Genomic DNA, 14,006 nt, shown 5'->3' on the forward strand with positions numbered 1-14,006 from the left:
AAAAAAAAAAAAAAAAAAAAAAAAAAAAAAAAAAAAAAAAAAAAAAAAAAACCCAGCCGTGGAGGGGAGGGAGCTGGGGAAGGCAAAGGCAGCCTCCACCAGTTTGGATGTGTGTGAATGGGGGCTGGGGAAGACAGCCAATGACCTTGCAGCTCAGAAGTACCTTTTCAGGGCCTGCTGCACCTCTAGACTAGGAAGGCTCCACTTCCCAGGCCTGGCTTACAGCTCCTTCCCCTCCCAGTCTTTGAGGTGGCTACCCAAGCTGCCCCAGTCCCCTCCTGCCCAGGAGCCAGCTAAGGCTGCACAGCTGCAGAGGAGATGAAAAGCTGGAGGTGGGGGGAACCAAACAGATATTTGACAGGGCAGGAGGGGGTGGGGTGATTGGAGAGAATTTTGTCCTTGCTAAAGTTTAACTGCAGAGGATCTGAGTCCTTCCTGGGACATGTTCTGCTTATGCGGAGACCCACTGCAGTGCACTTGCCTGTAACTCACCAGGAGGCAGCCTTTCCTCCTGCCTACTTTCCATCCCTGTCCCATCTGCCATGGTGCAGTTGAGGCCCTCCACTGTGCTCAGGGTCCTGGCTATGTGGGGTGGGCTGCAGGCCACAGCTCCTGCCTCTCTCTCCAGCCTGAACTACAGAGTGTGGAAGAAAAACTGAGGGGCAGGTTCCAAAGCAGGACTAGGGGCCCCAGAGCTGTATCAGGCCATCTTCTTGAGATGCAGACAAACCTTGTCCTCTGGCATATGCATGTGTGAAAGAAGGGAGAGGGCACGTGTGGGGTGCTCATTCCATTGCCAAAGTACCAGTATCCAGAGGTCTCCCTCACCTGGGGGACAAGCACAGCAGCATGGAGTCATTCCTCATCACCAACTGCTCTGGGCCTATGTCTAAAACTGGCAAATAAACGGGAAGCCCAGGGAGATCAATCCCCAGGATCACTGGTGTCCTGCTATTCATCTCTAACAGGCCACTGGGCTGACCCAGCCCTGGACCACACTCTTACTGGCTATGCACTTCTCAGGACTGGTGGATCTCCCCCTGCTTGTCCTGCTCTGGGTCTCCCTTTGCCTCTGAGTTGAAGGCAGAGCCCAGTCAGCTCAGGGAAATGCACTGTGCTCTGAAGATTAGAAGCAGTGAGACCCTGCCCCACAAACCTACCCTCTGCAGGCAAAGCTAGGCAACATTTCAGTCCTGCACAGCAATCTTGAAGATGGAACCCAATTGCCTTCCTCTCCTAGACCTTGAGGACAGCGAGCCTAGGCTACCATGTTGCTGATTAGACCCAAGATCCTCCTTGCTTCAGCTTGCCTCTGCAAACAGACCCATTCTCAGTCTTCTTTCTTATTTTCCATTCTCTAAAAACCAAGGGTAACTTTGCTAAGATCATCAGGCCTGCAGTCTGCCTAGCCTCTGACTCCACAGGGACACCACAAATGACCTGAGATACCAAGAAAGACATGGGTGGAAGGAGTAGAAGAGCTAAGAGGTAACATCAACTGTAACTCTAAGCCATCACAGCTCCACCCCAGTGGTAGTAGGCACAGGAAGGAGATGCCAGAAAGGGACAAAGAGAGGGTTCCTAGTCTCCTAGTCCCACCAAGGACAAGGCCAAGCTAGGCAGAACGAGGTACAGGCATCTGCCCACTCGCCTGCAGCGGGTGGCCATAGCACCTTCCATTCCACTCAGGCTCCCAGCGCCAAATCCACAGCTCATCTCTCTGCAGAGGAGCAAGGACAGACTTGGCACGTGCTCTCGCCAGGACATCGGACACACACGGGTACAGGAGGAAACCCATGGCCTGAGTCCTTGCTGAGGACTCGAAGGGAAATCTGGAAGGGTTGGGAGAGGACTCCCTGAGAGCTACGAAGGCATACTGCAGGGAAATAATACCTTTCTCTTGTGTGGGTTCTGACGTGGAAGCCCCCAGATCCTCCTCCAGCACAGTGATGCCCTTCAAGGCCTGGCTCAGAAGTCCTGCCTGGCCTTTTGCTCCTCACCTGCCTGCATCCCCCATGTGGGAGTCTGTCCCAACTTCAGAATGTGGTTCTATTATCCCACCTGCCCCCACAAGTCTGTGGGGCATTAGGGGACGAGAGGCAGCATCAAACCTCTCAGTAGCACCACAGCCCTTCATGAACTTTTAGCACTAAATACATATTCAAAAGGGAAAGGAGAGAAACCAGAAGAGAGCAACCAAAGGGAAAAGAAAAAGGAAAAAATGGCAAAGAGAAACAACACAGTAAAAAAAAAAAAAAAAAAAAAAAAAGTGACAGACCTTCCTCCCTAGGTCTAAGGGCTCTGAGCGCTTCCCTCTGGCCAGACACACACTGCGGGGTGGAAGCATGGGCCTCCCACCCTCCCCTGCCTGCCAGCCCTGTGCTGGCTACACCACACAGCACTGCCAGGCCTGGATGTTAGGGCCAGACCATGCCCCCAGCATCAGGTCCCTCCGTCTCCTGCTGTGGGTCTTAGACAGTCACCTAACCTCACCTGTGGGAGAAGGCTAGTAAGAGTGTACACCTCACACGGCTGGTGGGGGAATTTAGTATCATTCAGAATTAGTGTATATTATTACTAGGTAAAAACCAATGCTTTAAATATATATGGTCAATGCTAAAAAACCTTGGTAACATCACAGAATGCCAGAATTCAAAGGGGCCACCACTGTTAGCATCTGCACATTTGCTCCTTCATAGATGAGCAAAGTGACCTGCTGAGGTCACCCAGCTGACGACAGAGATGGGTTTAACACTCAGGTCTCCTAACTCCCTGGTCAACGCTGTTTTTTCGGTATTTCCTTGGCCCTTCACAGGTGTATGCTAGGTACTGGAGAAGAGATGCCCTCCTGGAGCTTACGGTGTGGTACAGACACAGAGGGGTCAAGCATAAGACAGGATGACACTGTGGAGGGAGTAGATGGGAGGTACAGAGTGCCAGGAAAGCATCCAGAGGGGACTGGACCTTGCAAGGTGGTGAACAAAAGCTTGCTGACTCACAAGGGAGCTGAGAACTAACAAACGAGAAGGGGGTCAGGAGGTGAGGTGGAAACCAGGGAGAGCATACGGGTGGGAGTTCATTTAGCCCTGACCGTCCCCAACACGCTCACGTAAAACTCAGGGTGCCTTCCAGCATTTACTGCCAGTTGTTTCAAGGATCTCTGCCAGGTTTATTTAACTGGACCATATGCTCCCTGAGGGCAGCAGTGACTACTTGGGCTTTGCCAGAAATGCCCTGGGGTTTAAACACTGTCCAGAGCTGGGCACTCAGCAGGCAGAAAACCTCCCTCCAAGACACGCTAGCTAAGGTGGGGCCCAGCATCTCAGCACAGACGGCAGCCAGAGACCGAGAGACACAAAGCCTGGCCACTCACGTACCTGCTGCATCCACCGTCTCCTTCATGATGATCTCTACCCGCTCCACATGGTGCCGGTTCCAGATGCGGTCCAAAGCCTGGCGGTTCTGGTCCCGGAAAGGCAGGATCTGAGCCACAGCCTGTCAGGGAAGAAGACCGGCTATGCTGTAGGTTCTTCTCGGGATAAAGAAGGAAGTCCGGCTCCAAGGAAGGGCTGCAGACCTCTCTGTTCTCTGCTCAGAGGACAAGATGCTCTCTGAGCAATGGTCTCGGGACTTCAGGCTTTAACAGCCCGGTAAAGACTCCAGAAACATTTTAGTGACTTCCACAGGCTTACCAGCTTTTAATTTTGCCAAGAGAGAAAATATTTTAAATTACCTAACTTCTGTTACCATCAACTTTTAATAAAATTAGGATAATTTAACACCAAAAATATAGCAATAAATGATTCAAATGAATACATTTATCATTTTTTCTCATTTTGTCATAAACAAGAAAAACAAACCTCACCAGGACTGGCAGAGGTCCAGCATTCCACCATTTGGGAATATTGCTATGGGCAATTCTAAATGGGGTTGTATGGACAACAACGTCTGCGCCTTAGGTAACTATACAGTACCCACCCACACGGCCATGGGCTCATGTCAGCACCAGGGAACACAACTGTTGCAGAGGTTGCTGGGACTGAGTGCTCTGTGGGGCTAGAGGCACAATCAGAGTGAACTAGCCAGTTCACCAGCATCACCCAGGAGGTCAGCCCAAGCTCCTGCCAAGGCCTGGCTGAGAAGCATGGGCCCAGGAATTCACTGCCCCCTATTCAGTTTTAAGATCTCATCACCAAAACAGAACTCCAGAAAAAAAAGGGTTTGAGAAAGGGTAGACGGGAGTATAATTAGTTCTCACAGCAGGCCCAGCTGGAATTCCCAGAGCAGATCGGGCTAGAAGCCAGGTCCAGAACCCGGAAGTCCCAAGCCACCTGTGTAGAGGACGCAGGCCAATGCAGAGACATAGGAGCTCAGACCCTGGCTGAGAGATGAAGAGGACAGGGATGTACAGAGTGGAAGGGAGGCTGGACACACCACAAGAACCAAACAGGCCTGCCCTGCTACTTAGTTTTTCCTTTGCCCGTCACCTGCTTGACTTCTTCCAGACCAGGGGAGCTGGGCCTTTACAGTGCACTCTGGTCTGATTCCACCATTAGTGGTGCGGCCCTGATGATGGGATCTACTGGCACCCAGCTACCCCCAACCCTTGAAGCTCCAAGCTGAGGCTCACCTGCTTGCCCAAGTAATGGTCCACGCGGAACATCTCTTCCTCTTGGAAAAAGCTCCCAAGTTCTGTGGCCAGCTGCTGGGCTGAGAGGTGGTCATGGCCAAAGGGTTTCTCAAGGACAACCCGCAGCCAAGCGCCTGGGCCTGGACGGCAGCTGCTGTTGATGTTGCGGGCAATGTCTGCATAGGCGAAGGATGGCACCGAGAAGTAGAAAATCCTGCCAGCTTCCCGGAGGCCCTCACGTTGGACCTGTGCCTCGATGTCCTTGCTCAGGGCCTGATAGTCCTCAGTCGCCTTCAGCTGGTGGTACTGGCTCAGTTGCACGAACTGACTCTTGAGTTCAGCACAGTGATTGAGTGCCATGTCCTTGGGGCAGGAGAGGGATTCCAGGGCCTTAGCCATGAGCTCTTGGCCCTGCTTGGGGGCTGTTAGAGCAGCCCCGTGGAAACTAAAATTGTGGCCCTTTCCAGCCTCGTCCAGGTACAGCTGGAACAGCCCCTGCCACAAGTACTTCTTAGCCAGGTCCCCAGTTGCTCCCAACAGGATTATGGAGACATGTCCCTGGAGTTCCTGAGCCTGCAGAGAGCCCAGCAGAGCCATCCACACTGCCACGGTGAGCATTTTCCAAACGCCTAGGTTTCTGGGGTGCGTGGGAAAGACAGACAAGGAAGAAGGAAGACATGGTTCAGGTGGTTGTGATGTAGAAGCAAATACAATGTTAGGGTATCAGACATTTCCTTCCTGGCAAGTTAACAGCCACTTGTTTCTTAAGAAAATGTTATAGTCCCACAGCTTCCTCCTCCCTCCTGGGCAGCTTGGCTTCTATGCCAGGAAGCCTGCCCTACAAATAGGGACTGTGTCTAAAAAGGCATAAGCCACTTGCTATGGATTGACCATTTGCTGCCAGAGTATGGAAAAGTGAAACAAGGAGGCCCAAAGGATGGGATGGCAGCCATCCACGTTATGACCAAGGCCGGTGTCATACAGGAGTACAGGTCACCTAAACCAGCAGGACAATCCTAACCCAGGAATGGTAGCAGGCCTTCAGATGACAGCTGGAACTGCGAGAGGACAAGACCACCTCCCTTCACCCTTCACACTGCTTCTCCCATGGCTACTAGGCTCTAGGCACAAAGTGATAACAAACAATTGTTACAGCACAACAGTTAGAAACCCTGGAATCAACTGTCTGAATTTGAATCCCAGTTCAATTCCTTAGTAAGTAGATAATTATTTAACCTTGCGGTACCTCAGTTTCCTCATCTGAAAAGGTATCGACATCACAGGGCCATTATAAGGATAAAACAATGAACATTTATAACATGCTTGGACAGGACCTACCACCTATTACTATGGGATACCAAGAGCAGCAAGCACTGATTACCAGCCTGTACCAAACACTGAATTAATTCCATGTGCATTAGATCTCGGTGATCCACATAAGACTCCTGAAAAGAACCATGTGGGATGAGTTCCATGAAAGCCTTGCCTTTTGCAGATGAGAAAGCTGAGGCCAGGAAAGATGAAGGTCCCACAGTGAGAAAGTGAGGGAGTTAGGACTGACCCATGTTCCCTGGCCCCTAAACTGAAAGAACAGCCATTGCATGCTGAGTTCTACCCAAAGCAAGTCTACCATCTTGGCTAGTTTCTAGCCTCATTTGACCCAGCAGCTGACTCGTAGGAGAGGTCAGAGCCCTGGGACAGGTCACAAACATAGCCTCTAGCTCTCCAATTTCCCACCAAGGCAGGTGCTTTTTATTTTTTATTATTATTATTATTTTAGAGGTTTTCACTATAGGGCGTGTACGCTCGCCAGACAGAGACACAAAAAGCAAAAAATCACCCCCCAGGGGGGATGGTCATTCCGCAATCCCTTCTCCTCCATTCTCCTTTCCGGGATCTTGGGCACACACGCCCAGCGTGAGTTTTAAGCCACCGGGTCCGGACGCGAACGGCAGTCAACTAAGTGGCAGTCCAGCGACATAGCCATTACACTAACTGCTGGTTCCCCAAGGCAGGTGCTTTAAGAGAAGGGTCCAGGCAGTGAAGAGCAAAGTAACCATGTCAGCTCCTCAGGCAGTCAGAAACAGATGGGTAAATGAGGGCCCACCCTGGACAAGCAGTAAGAAAGGAATTAGGACTACTGATTTAGCACCTATTGTATGCCAGGCATTCCATCAGATAAAGGAGGAATGAGATCTGCAACGATCTCAGGAGGTTGTAATCTGGTTAAGCAGCTAGGGAAACTGAGATGTAAAGAGATGGCTGAATTTATAAAAGACTCATAAAAACCAACCAGTTTATACAGAAGGCCCACCTGTCCCTTGACTCTGACATGATTCCCCCTTCCCTCCTCTCCCTCTGCATCTTCCTCATCTCTCTTGAGATCCATTCCCCAAATCAGGACCCAACTCTGGTGTTTGCACCAAAGTCTACAGGGTACCTGGCATTTTCATCTCTGGAACTTTGACTGGAAGATCAAAGGACTTCTTGAGTGGCTCCAGCTTTCCCCTCCTGTGCTCCTTCATCTGCACTCACCGCACCACCACCCCCCAAACACACACACACACACACACACACACACACACACACAAACACAGACGACCCCAGACCCAGCCTGCTTTCTTCCCCTGCTTTCCAATCCCTGTCCTTGGTCCTTCAGGGTTTTTTTGTTTTGTTTTCTCAACTGGCAATCACCTCTGTCTGGAGGGAAGAAAAAGCTGCAAGGTCAGTGATGGAGAGAAGCAGCAAGAAACCTGAAGCCTAGGGAACAGCCTGGAGAAGGAGGAGCCGCCAGCTGGCAAGCTGCGTTTCAAAGCTCCTGATCTGATCCTGGTAGCCAGGGATCTGGATGTGCCTGGTGTAAGGGGAGGTTCTCTGGAACCTCAGAGTGCCTGGATAAGCAGGTGGGGAAGCCCCAAGGGCCAGCACCTCTGCATCCCCCCAGAAGACTGCACTAGCCAGACGGATGGCCACCTGCCCTGGACTGATTCCCAGCCGTCCACGTGTTCCTGTTCTGACTCTGAAATCTTGCGGCAATCCTCCCCTAACTAGTCCTGTTCTGGGTTGCCAGTTCTCAGGGTTGGTCTTCCATATCTCTTGCTTATGTTCACAGCATGTCTTTAAGCAAACACAAAACAAAGCTGTGAGGCATTTCCACACTTGTTGCTAAACAACTAGGGAACAACTATGCTCTAAATCGGTGTGGGTGGTATGTGGTTGCATTTGTTTTTATTTTTATTAGCATGTTTTTCATCTTAACCATGCTTCTTAAACTTTAATGTGTACTCAGATTTCCTGGGGATCTTTTTAAAATGCAGATTCTGATGCAGAAGGAGGGGGCCTGAGGTCCTGATGGCTTGTACAAAGAGAATGCTTTGAGTAGTAAGACTGGAATACTGACTAATGAGTTCTAGAGCAAAGGCTCTCATCACTAGAGGGCACCAAAGGGCCAGCTGGTGACATGGATTCCACATGGACAACTGCGAGGTTCAAGTCTTGGACCTGGCAGCTTGTAAAACACGCCAGGTGTGTTTGTGTGTGTGTGTGTGTGTGTGTGTGTGCCCCAAATCCCAAGAGAATGAAAAAGAAACTGTAACGTGGTCATCCCCTTGCAGGGACTTAGTGATTTCCTTCTCTCTCTCTCAATCTCTCTCTCCCTCCCTCCCTGGTGAGTGCACACACTAAATAGGAAAAATGAAAAAAAAAAAAAAAAAAGAAGAAGAAGAGGGTACCAGAATCAAAGTACACACACCTAATCTCCTATTCTCTTAATCAGGATAATGAGATTCTGGGGCCAGCAGCTGATGTGGTGGTTAAGGTGCTAGACTCCCACATGGCTGACCGCACGGTTCGAGTCTGGGACCTGGCAGCTTAAAATTCACACCTAGTATGCCCCAAAGGAGAATGAAGGAGAAGGGATTGTGGCATGGCTGTCACCCCTGGGAAGTGATTTCTCATTTTCTGTCTCTCTCTCTCCAGTACCCTATAGATAAAAATCTCTGGGAAGAAAAAAAAGATAATGAAATTCTTATTCAGAAGGTCCAAACATGGTGTTAAATAAAAATTATAGGAAGCCACTGTTTTGAACTAAGTGCCTGCTCTAGGCCCCGACAAACCAAATCAAAACGGAGTCACTCATGCTAAAATGTCATATTATCAAACTGAAACTTTAAGGAAGCTGACAGATCTACAGAACAGACTAGTTGTGATTTTTTTTTTCCCTGAAAACAGGAGATTCTGGTCTATTCTAGTTACAGCTATAAAGAAATAAAACTTATGCACACCTGTGACTTTCTTAGGTATGTGTACCTGAAATGGCTCAAAAATACTACCCAGACTCACTGGACCGTTTGCTGTATGAACACCTTCATTGCCCTTTACCTTCCAGGCTCTGTGTTCCCACATTTTGCTTAAGATGAAACACAGGGACCACCAATGACCATGAAGTCATCCTGCTCCCCTTTATCACAAAATTTAGCAGCTCACTAGTGTACAGCCCCATTTGCGACTTTGACCTTTAAAGCCATCCTGGAGCCTGTGACACCTTGGTATGTATTATCCAGGTAACTAATCCTGCGGTATGAGAGTGTCCTAACCCTGGCCCTGCACTTTACATATTAGTCCTTTTCTTTTTTTATGGAGAGGTTTTGCTATATGGCACGTGAGGTCGCCTCTTGGGCAAGCGCACACACACACGTACCCAGCATGAGTTTAAGCCACCGGATCCGGGACTCGAACCATGGTCGACTACATGGGAGTTCAGTGACAGAGCCATTACACTAACTGCTGATCGCACTAATCCTTTTCTTTACTTCCTTTTTCTCGGCCTGTTTTTTTTTTTTTTTTTTTTTAGACTAACAATGGAGTATTTCAAAACATTCTTGAATAGTTTAATTAGCTTGACTCCCTGAAAAAAATAAAAAAGGCTGTTAACTACTGAAGCAGATAATACCACCTATGTTTACCAAGTAGTTAGGGTGTGCCAGATAATTTAAATGCAATACCTCAATCATTCTTCACAGTAGTGTTATGAGGGAGGTTCTGTGATGTTCTCATTTTACAGATGAGGAAACTGAGAAATGAATAAATTGCCAAGTCACAAAGCCTGAGGCCTAGGTCATCATGCCAAACAGCCTCCTTAGTCAAGTGGAAGAACATGGTATTTGGGGCAGAGGACCTGGGCTCAAGACCACATCCTGGCTGGATGACATAATCAAATCACCTAAAGAGTATAGGTCCACATTTCTCCACCTATAAATGCAAACTAAAGTGGAGGAAGAGGGTTGTGAAGATCAACTGAGGATACATGTGATAAACTGCTATACAAATGTTAATTACTTAATTACATGCAATGTGCCTCCTAGCCCCCAAGGGTGGCATAATATCATTGCTGTTAGAAAAAACTTTATCCCTGTAGATCCCTCATCTCCTGGGGCTACAGAACCAAGCCCAGTAGACCACATTCAAGCACAAAAGCTGGTACTTATTTAACACTCCCCCTACCCTGTTTGGTTTTTTTTTTTAAGAATTATTTTATTTAACTTTATTTATTTATTTAAATATGACCAGAGAGGGACAGAGAGAGAGAGAAAGGGAGGGAAGGAAAGAACAAGCTGCCAGGTCCAGGACTCAAACTGTGGTCGGCTATGTGGGAGTCCAGTGCCCTTACCCACTGTGCCACCTGCCAGCTCCTCCCCATTTGTTCTTTATCTGCACTGAAGCAGGTTATCTTCCCTGTTGCCCTGACAAGGAAATGTAAGGAAACTTCGGAAAAGTTCATGAGGAAATGGAATTTATTTTGCTACAAAATTTTTTGAAGTCCATGCATAGTTTTTTCATAATGCATACTTTCCACAGACTTTTTTGAAGATTCTTGTAGACAGGACCAGTGACGTTAGTTTGGAACAGGGAGCAGAGGTGAGTTAAAAGAGAAAACAGATGGCTCCACTATCTACCTGTGCGCTAAACCTCTCTGTAGAGGAGCCTGCAGATGCTCTACTTCGGAAGAGTTGCTTTGCTGTGGCATTTCTCCCTCCTGCCTTTTTAACTGTTCTGCAAGGAACAGGCTGTGAAATAAATCTACTAAAATTGCATACTTGAAGTTAGTCAAAAAGCATAGAAGTTGGCCTTTAACGGCTAATCCAATACATCTCTCTCATTTTTAAAGAAGTTCATAAAAACCCTTTGTGAAAAGTTCAAGAAGCTGGGAGACAGAAGGACAGGGTATTAGATTGGAAACTGGAATGTCTGATGATTTTTGTCCAAGTCCTGCCTCTAAATAACCACATTACTTTGTACAAGTCATTTAACCTAACTGGACCTGAGTTTCATTTAGGAAATGAGTCTGAACTAAAGAATATCTATGATATTTTACAGCCTCTAAGGCCTATTTCTCCAGAAAAGAGATATCAGCCCTATTATCATGGTGATGTCCTCCCTCTTTCTGAAAGGGCAGGTAAGCGCTTAGACCTTAGACCACAAAGCAGGGCAGGGAACTATGGAACCAAAACATGCAGCAAGTTGCTGTCAACTGTTATTGGAACTTAAGACAGAACTCTCTGAAATTATGACTTAAGTGTATGGAGGGTGCAAGTCTATTTATAATTCTTATTCAAGATTCTTCTGGGGAACCAGCAGTTAGTGTAATGGCTATGTCGCTGGACTCCCACATAGTCAACCGCGGTTCGCGTCCCGGACCCGGTGGCTTAAAACTCACACCGGGCGCATGTGCGTGCATGCCCAGGATCCCGAGAGGAGAATGGAGGAGAAGGGATTGAGGCATGACCATCCCCCCTGGGGGGTGATTTCTCGCTTTCTGTCTCTCTGTCTCTCTGTCTCTGTCTGTCTGGCGAGCGCACGTGCCCTATAGCGAAAATCTTTAAAAAAAAAAAATTAAATAAATAAATAAAAAGATTCTTCTGGAAATACACTCACTACAAAGCCCAGTGTGTGGCCCAGTGTGTGGGGGCACCCTCTGGGTAGGTGCAGGAGTTCTGACAGGCTCCTGTCAGGACGAGGACTGGCAACGGCACGTGTACCCAGCCCTGCGTCCTGCACTGCCCAGCTCCAAGTTGGAGAGGTTCCTACCAGTCATCCTGAGAGCCTCGCCTGTCAGAGAGCTCTGCTAACATCCCTGAATATGGGAACACTGACTTGGCCAGCCAGAAGCCAGTCTCTGTTCTCGCCCAAGTGGAAGGGCGACACCCTGCAACTGTCTCTGCCCAGGCCAGGCACAGATAGTTCCCTGGAGCAGCAGCAAGGCAGTTTCCAGTGCCCAGCAGATGAGAGGTAGGAGAAAGGGGCTGGGAGGCAAAGGTCATGGCTGTTGCTGCCTGTTCACCTTCCTGGCCCGTATGGACACCTTTGCCAGCTCTACCTTTTGTGTGCAAGGGAAGAACAGGGACACGTTCTTCAAATCACAGCCCGTGAGAACATGAGGAAGTTAAAAAGTCCAAACTACAGATCATTTTAAGCCACAGCACAAAGCGATGTGCCCATCCTTTTTACAACAGCCGATCCAGGTGTTTTCCCTCTTCCCCTCGTATTCTGGCCCATCTGTGCCAAAGGCATCCATGCAGGTACAAGCCGAGAGCTCCCTGTCACGAACTCTGATCTGCACTCGTTCCCACAGGGCCAGACTAAGGACAAAAGCTTCCAGATACAGCTCTGGATCCTTATTCCGCTCACGTCTCTGAGACTCCACGTTCCCATCACCTCTTTAGGAGCCCTAGGTCACTGTAGGGGTTATGCTGGAGCTACCATGGACCTTTACACAAGATTCAATTGCTAAATCGTTGGGAACTTATCAAACTAGTTGTTAAATACAGCCATTACTTTAAATGCATAACTAAATTATATTAAAAACAATGCTAAGGGACCAGCAATTAGTGTAATGGCTATGTCACAGAACTCCCACATAGTTGACCGTGGTTTGAGTCCCCGACCCGCTTAAAACTCACGCTGAGCGCATGTGCATGCGTGCCCAAGATAGCGAGAAGTGAACGGAGAAGTGATTGCGGCGTGACCATCCCCCCGGGGGGTGATTTCTCACTTTCTGTCTCTCTGGCAAGCGCACGCGCCCTATAGCAAAAACCTCCCCCCAGAAAAATGTTTTTTAAAAATGGTAATAGTAAAACGATTAGGAAGTAACGCGTTTTGCCTATTATCTATATTCCTGACACTATTTACTTCTATGGTAACCATAAAGGGAAGATACCTGATAAAGGCGCACTTGAAATTGGCCAACATGGGTATATTTACAGCAAACACATCAGCAAAGGCTAGAAATCAGGTTTCCCACCGCCAACCTTTACCCTTTGCAGAGTTGGATGTTAAATATCAGCACACAACTGCCTATACCCCACATCTTTATTTCCAGTCTGGAATTCTCCCCCTGAACTCTAGACTCATACCTTCAGTGGTTACTCTGACAGCATTAGCTGGATGTCCACCAGACTCGACATGTTCAAAACTGAACAGGCTTTCCTCCCAACCTGCTCCCAACAGTTTCCTTCACTCTCAGTAAATAGCAACTTGATCCTTCCAGGTGTGCAGGCCATAAACCATGGGGTCAATTGCTCTGTCAACAAATCCTACAGTTTCTATCCTCAAATTTTACTTAGAATACAACTACCTCTCACCACCTGCCAGGACTTCCATCTGGTCCTAGCCACCATCACCTCTGTCTGCACTTTTATAGGAACCTCCTAACTGGCCTCCCACTTCTACCTCAGACCTGCTTCTACCTTGGGTCTCACTTCTACCTCAGGCTCCTTGATAGTGTAGGCTCAACATGGCATTAGAGGGTCTTTTTTTTTTTTTTTTTTGGAGAGGTTTTCTCTACAAGGCGCGTGCGTTCGCCAGACAGGCAGAGAGAGACATAGAGACAGAAAGCGAGAAATCACCCCCCAGGGGGTATGGTCACACCGCAATCCCTTCTCCTCCATTCTCCTCTCGGGATCTTGGGCATGCACACACATGCGCCCGGTGTGAGTTTTAAGCCACCGGGTTCGGGACGCGAACCACGGTTGACTACGTAGGAGTCCAGCGACATAGCCATTACGCTAACTGTTGGTTCCCGAGGGTCTTTTTATAATATCCATCAGATCGCGTCATTCCTCTGTCCTAAGGTCTGCATGGTCTACACATTCTGGGCTTCCGCCCATTACTTTTTTTTTTTTTTTTTTTTTTTTTTTTTTTTTTGAGAGATTTTTGCTAAAGGGCATGTGCACTCACCAGAAAGACAGAGAGAAAGATAGAATGCGAGAAATCAGCCCCCGGGGTGGGGGGTGGGTGGGTATGGCCACGCCACAATCCCTTCTCCTCCATTCTCCTCTCGGGATCCTGGGCACACGCGCGCACACACACACACAAACAC

The 14,006-nt window shown here is 48.5% G+C and overlaps 1 protein-coding gene across 1 annotated transcript in view; it reads right to left on the reverse strand.

Moving 5' to 3' along the window:
• H6PD (hexose-6-phosphate dehydrogenase/glucose 1-dehydrogenase) overlaps window positions 1-14,006 on the reverse strand; it is a 39,683-nt gene that overhangs the window by 15,849 nt on the left and 9,828 nt on the right. Inside the window, exons 2-3 of the mRNA XM_006145373.3 lie at window positions 4,631-5,267; window positions 3,378-3,495 (exon numbers count right to left, since the gene is read on the reverse strand). Coding sequence (XP_006145435.1) covers window positions 3,378-3,495; window positions 4,631-5,267 — 755 coding nt within the window. The remainder of the gene's footprint in view (window positions 1-3,377; window positions 3,496-4,630; window positions 5,268-14,006) is intronic.

The sequence above is a fragment of the Tupaia chinensis genome, unplaced genomic scaffold, assembly GCF_000334495.1.
Source record: "Tupaia chinensis unplaced genomic scaffold, TupChi_1.0 Scaffold000146_1, whole genome shotgun sequence".
NCBI lineage: Eukaryota > Metazoa > Chordata > Mammalia > Scandentia > Tupaiidae > Tupaia > Tupaia belangeri.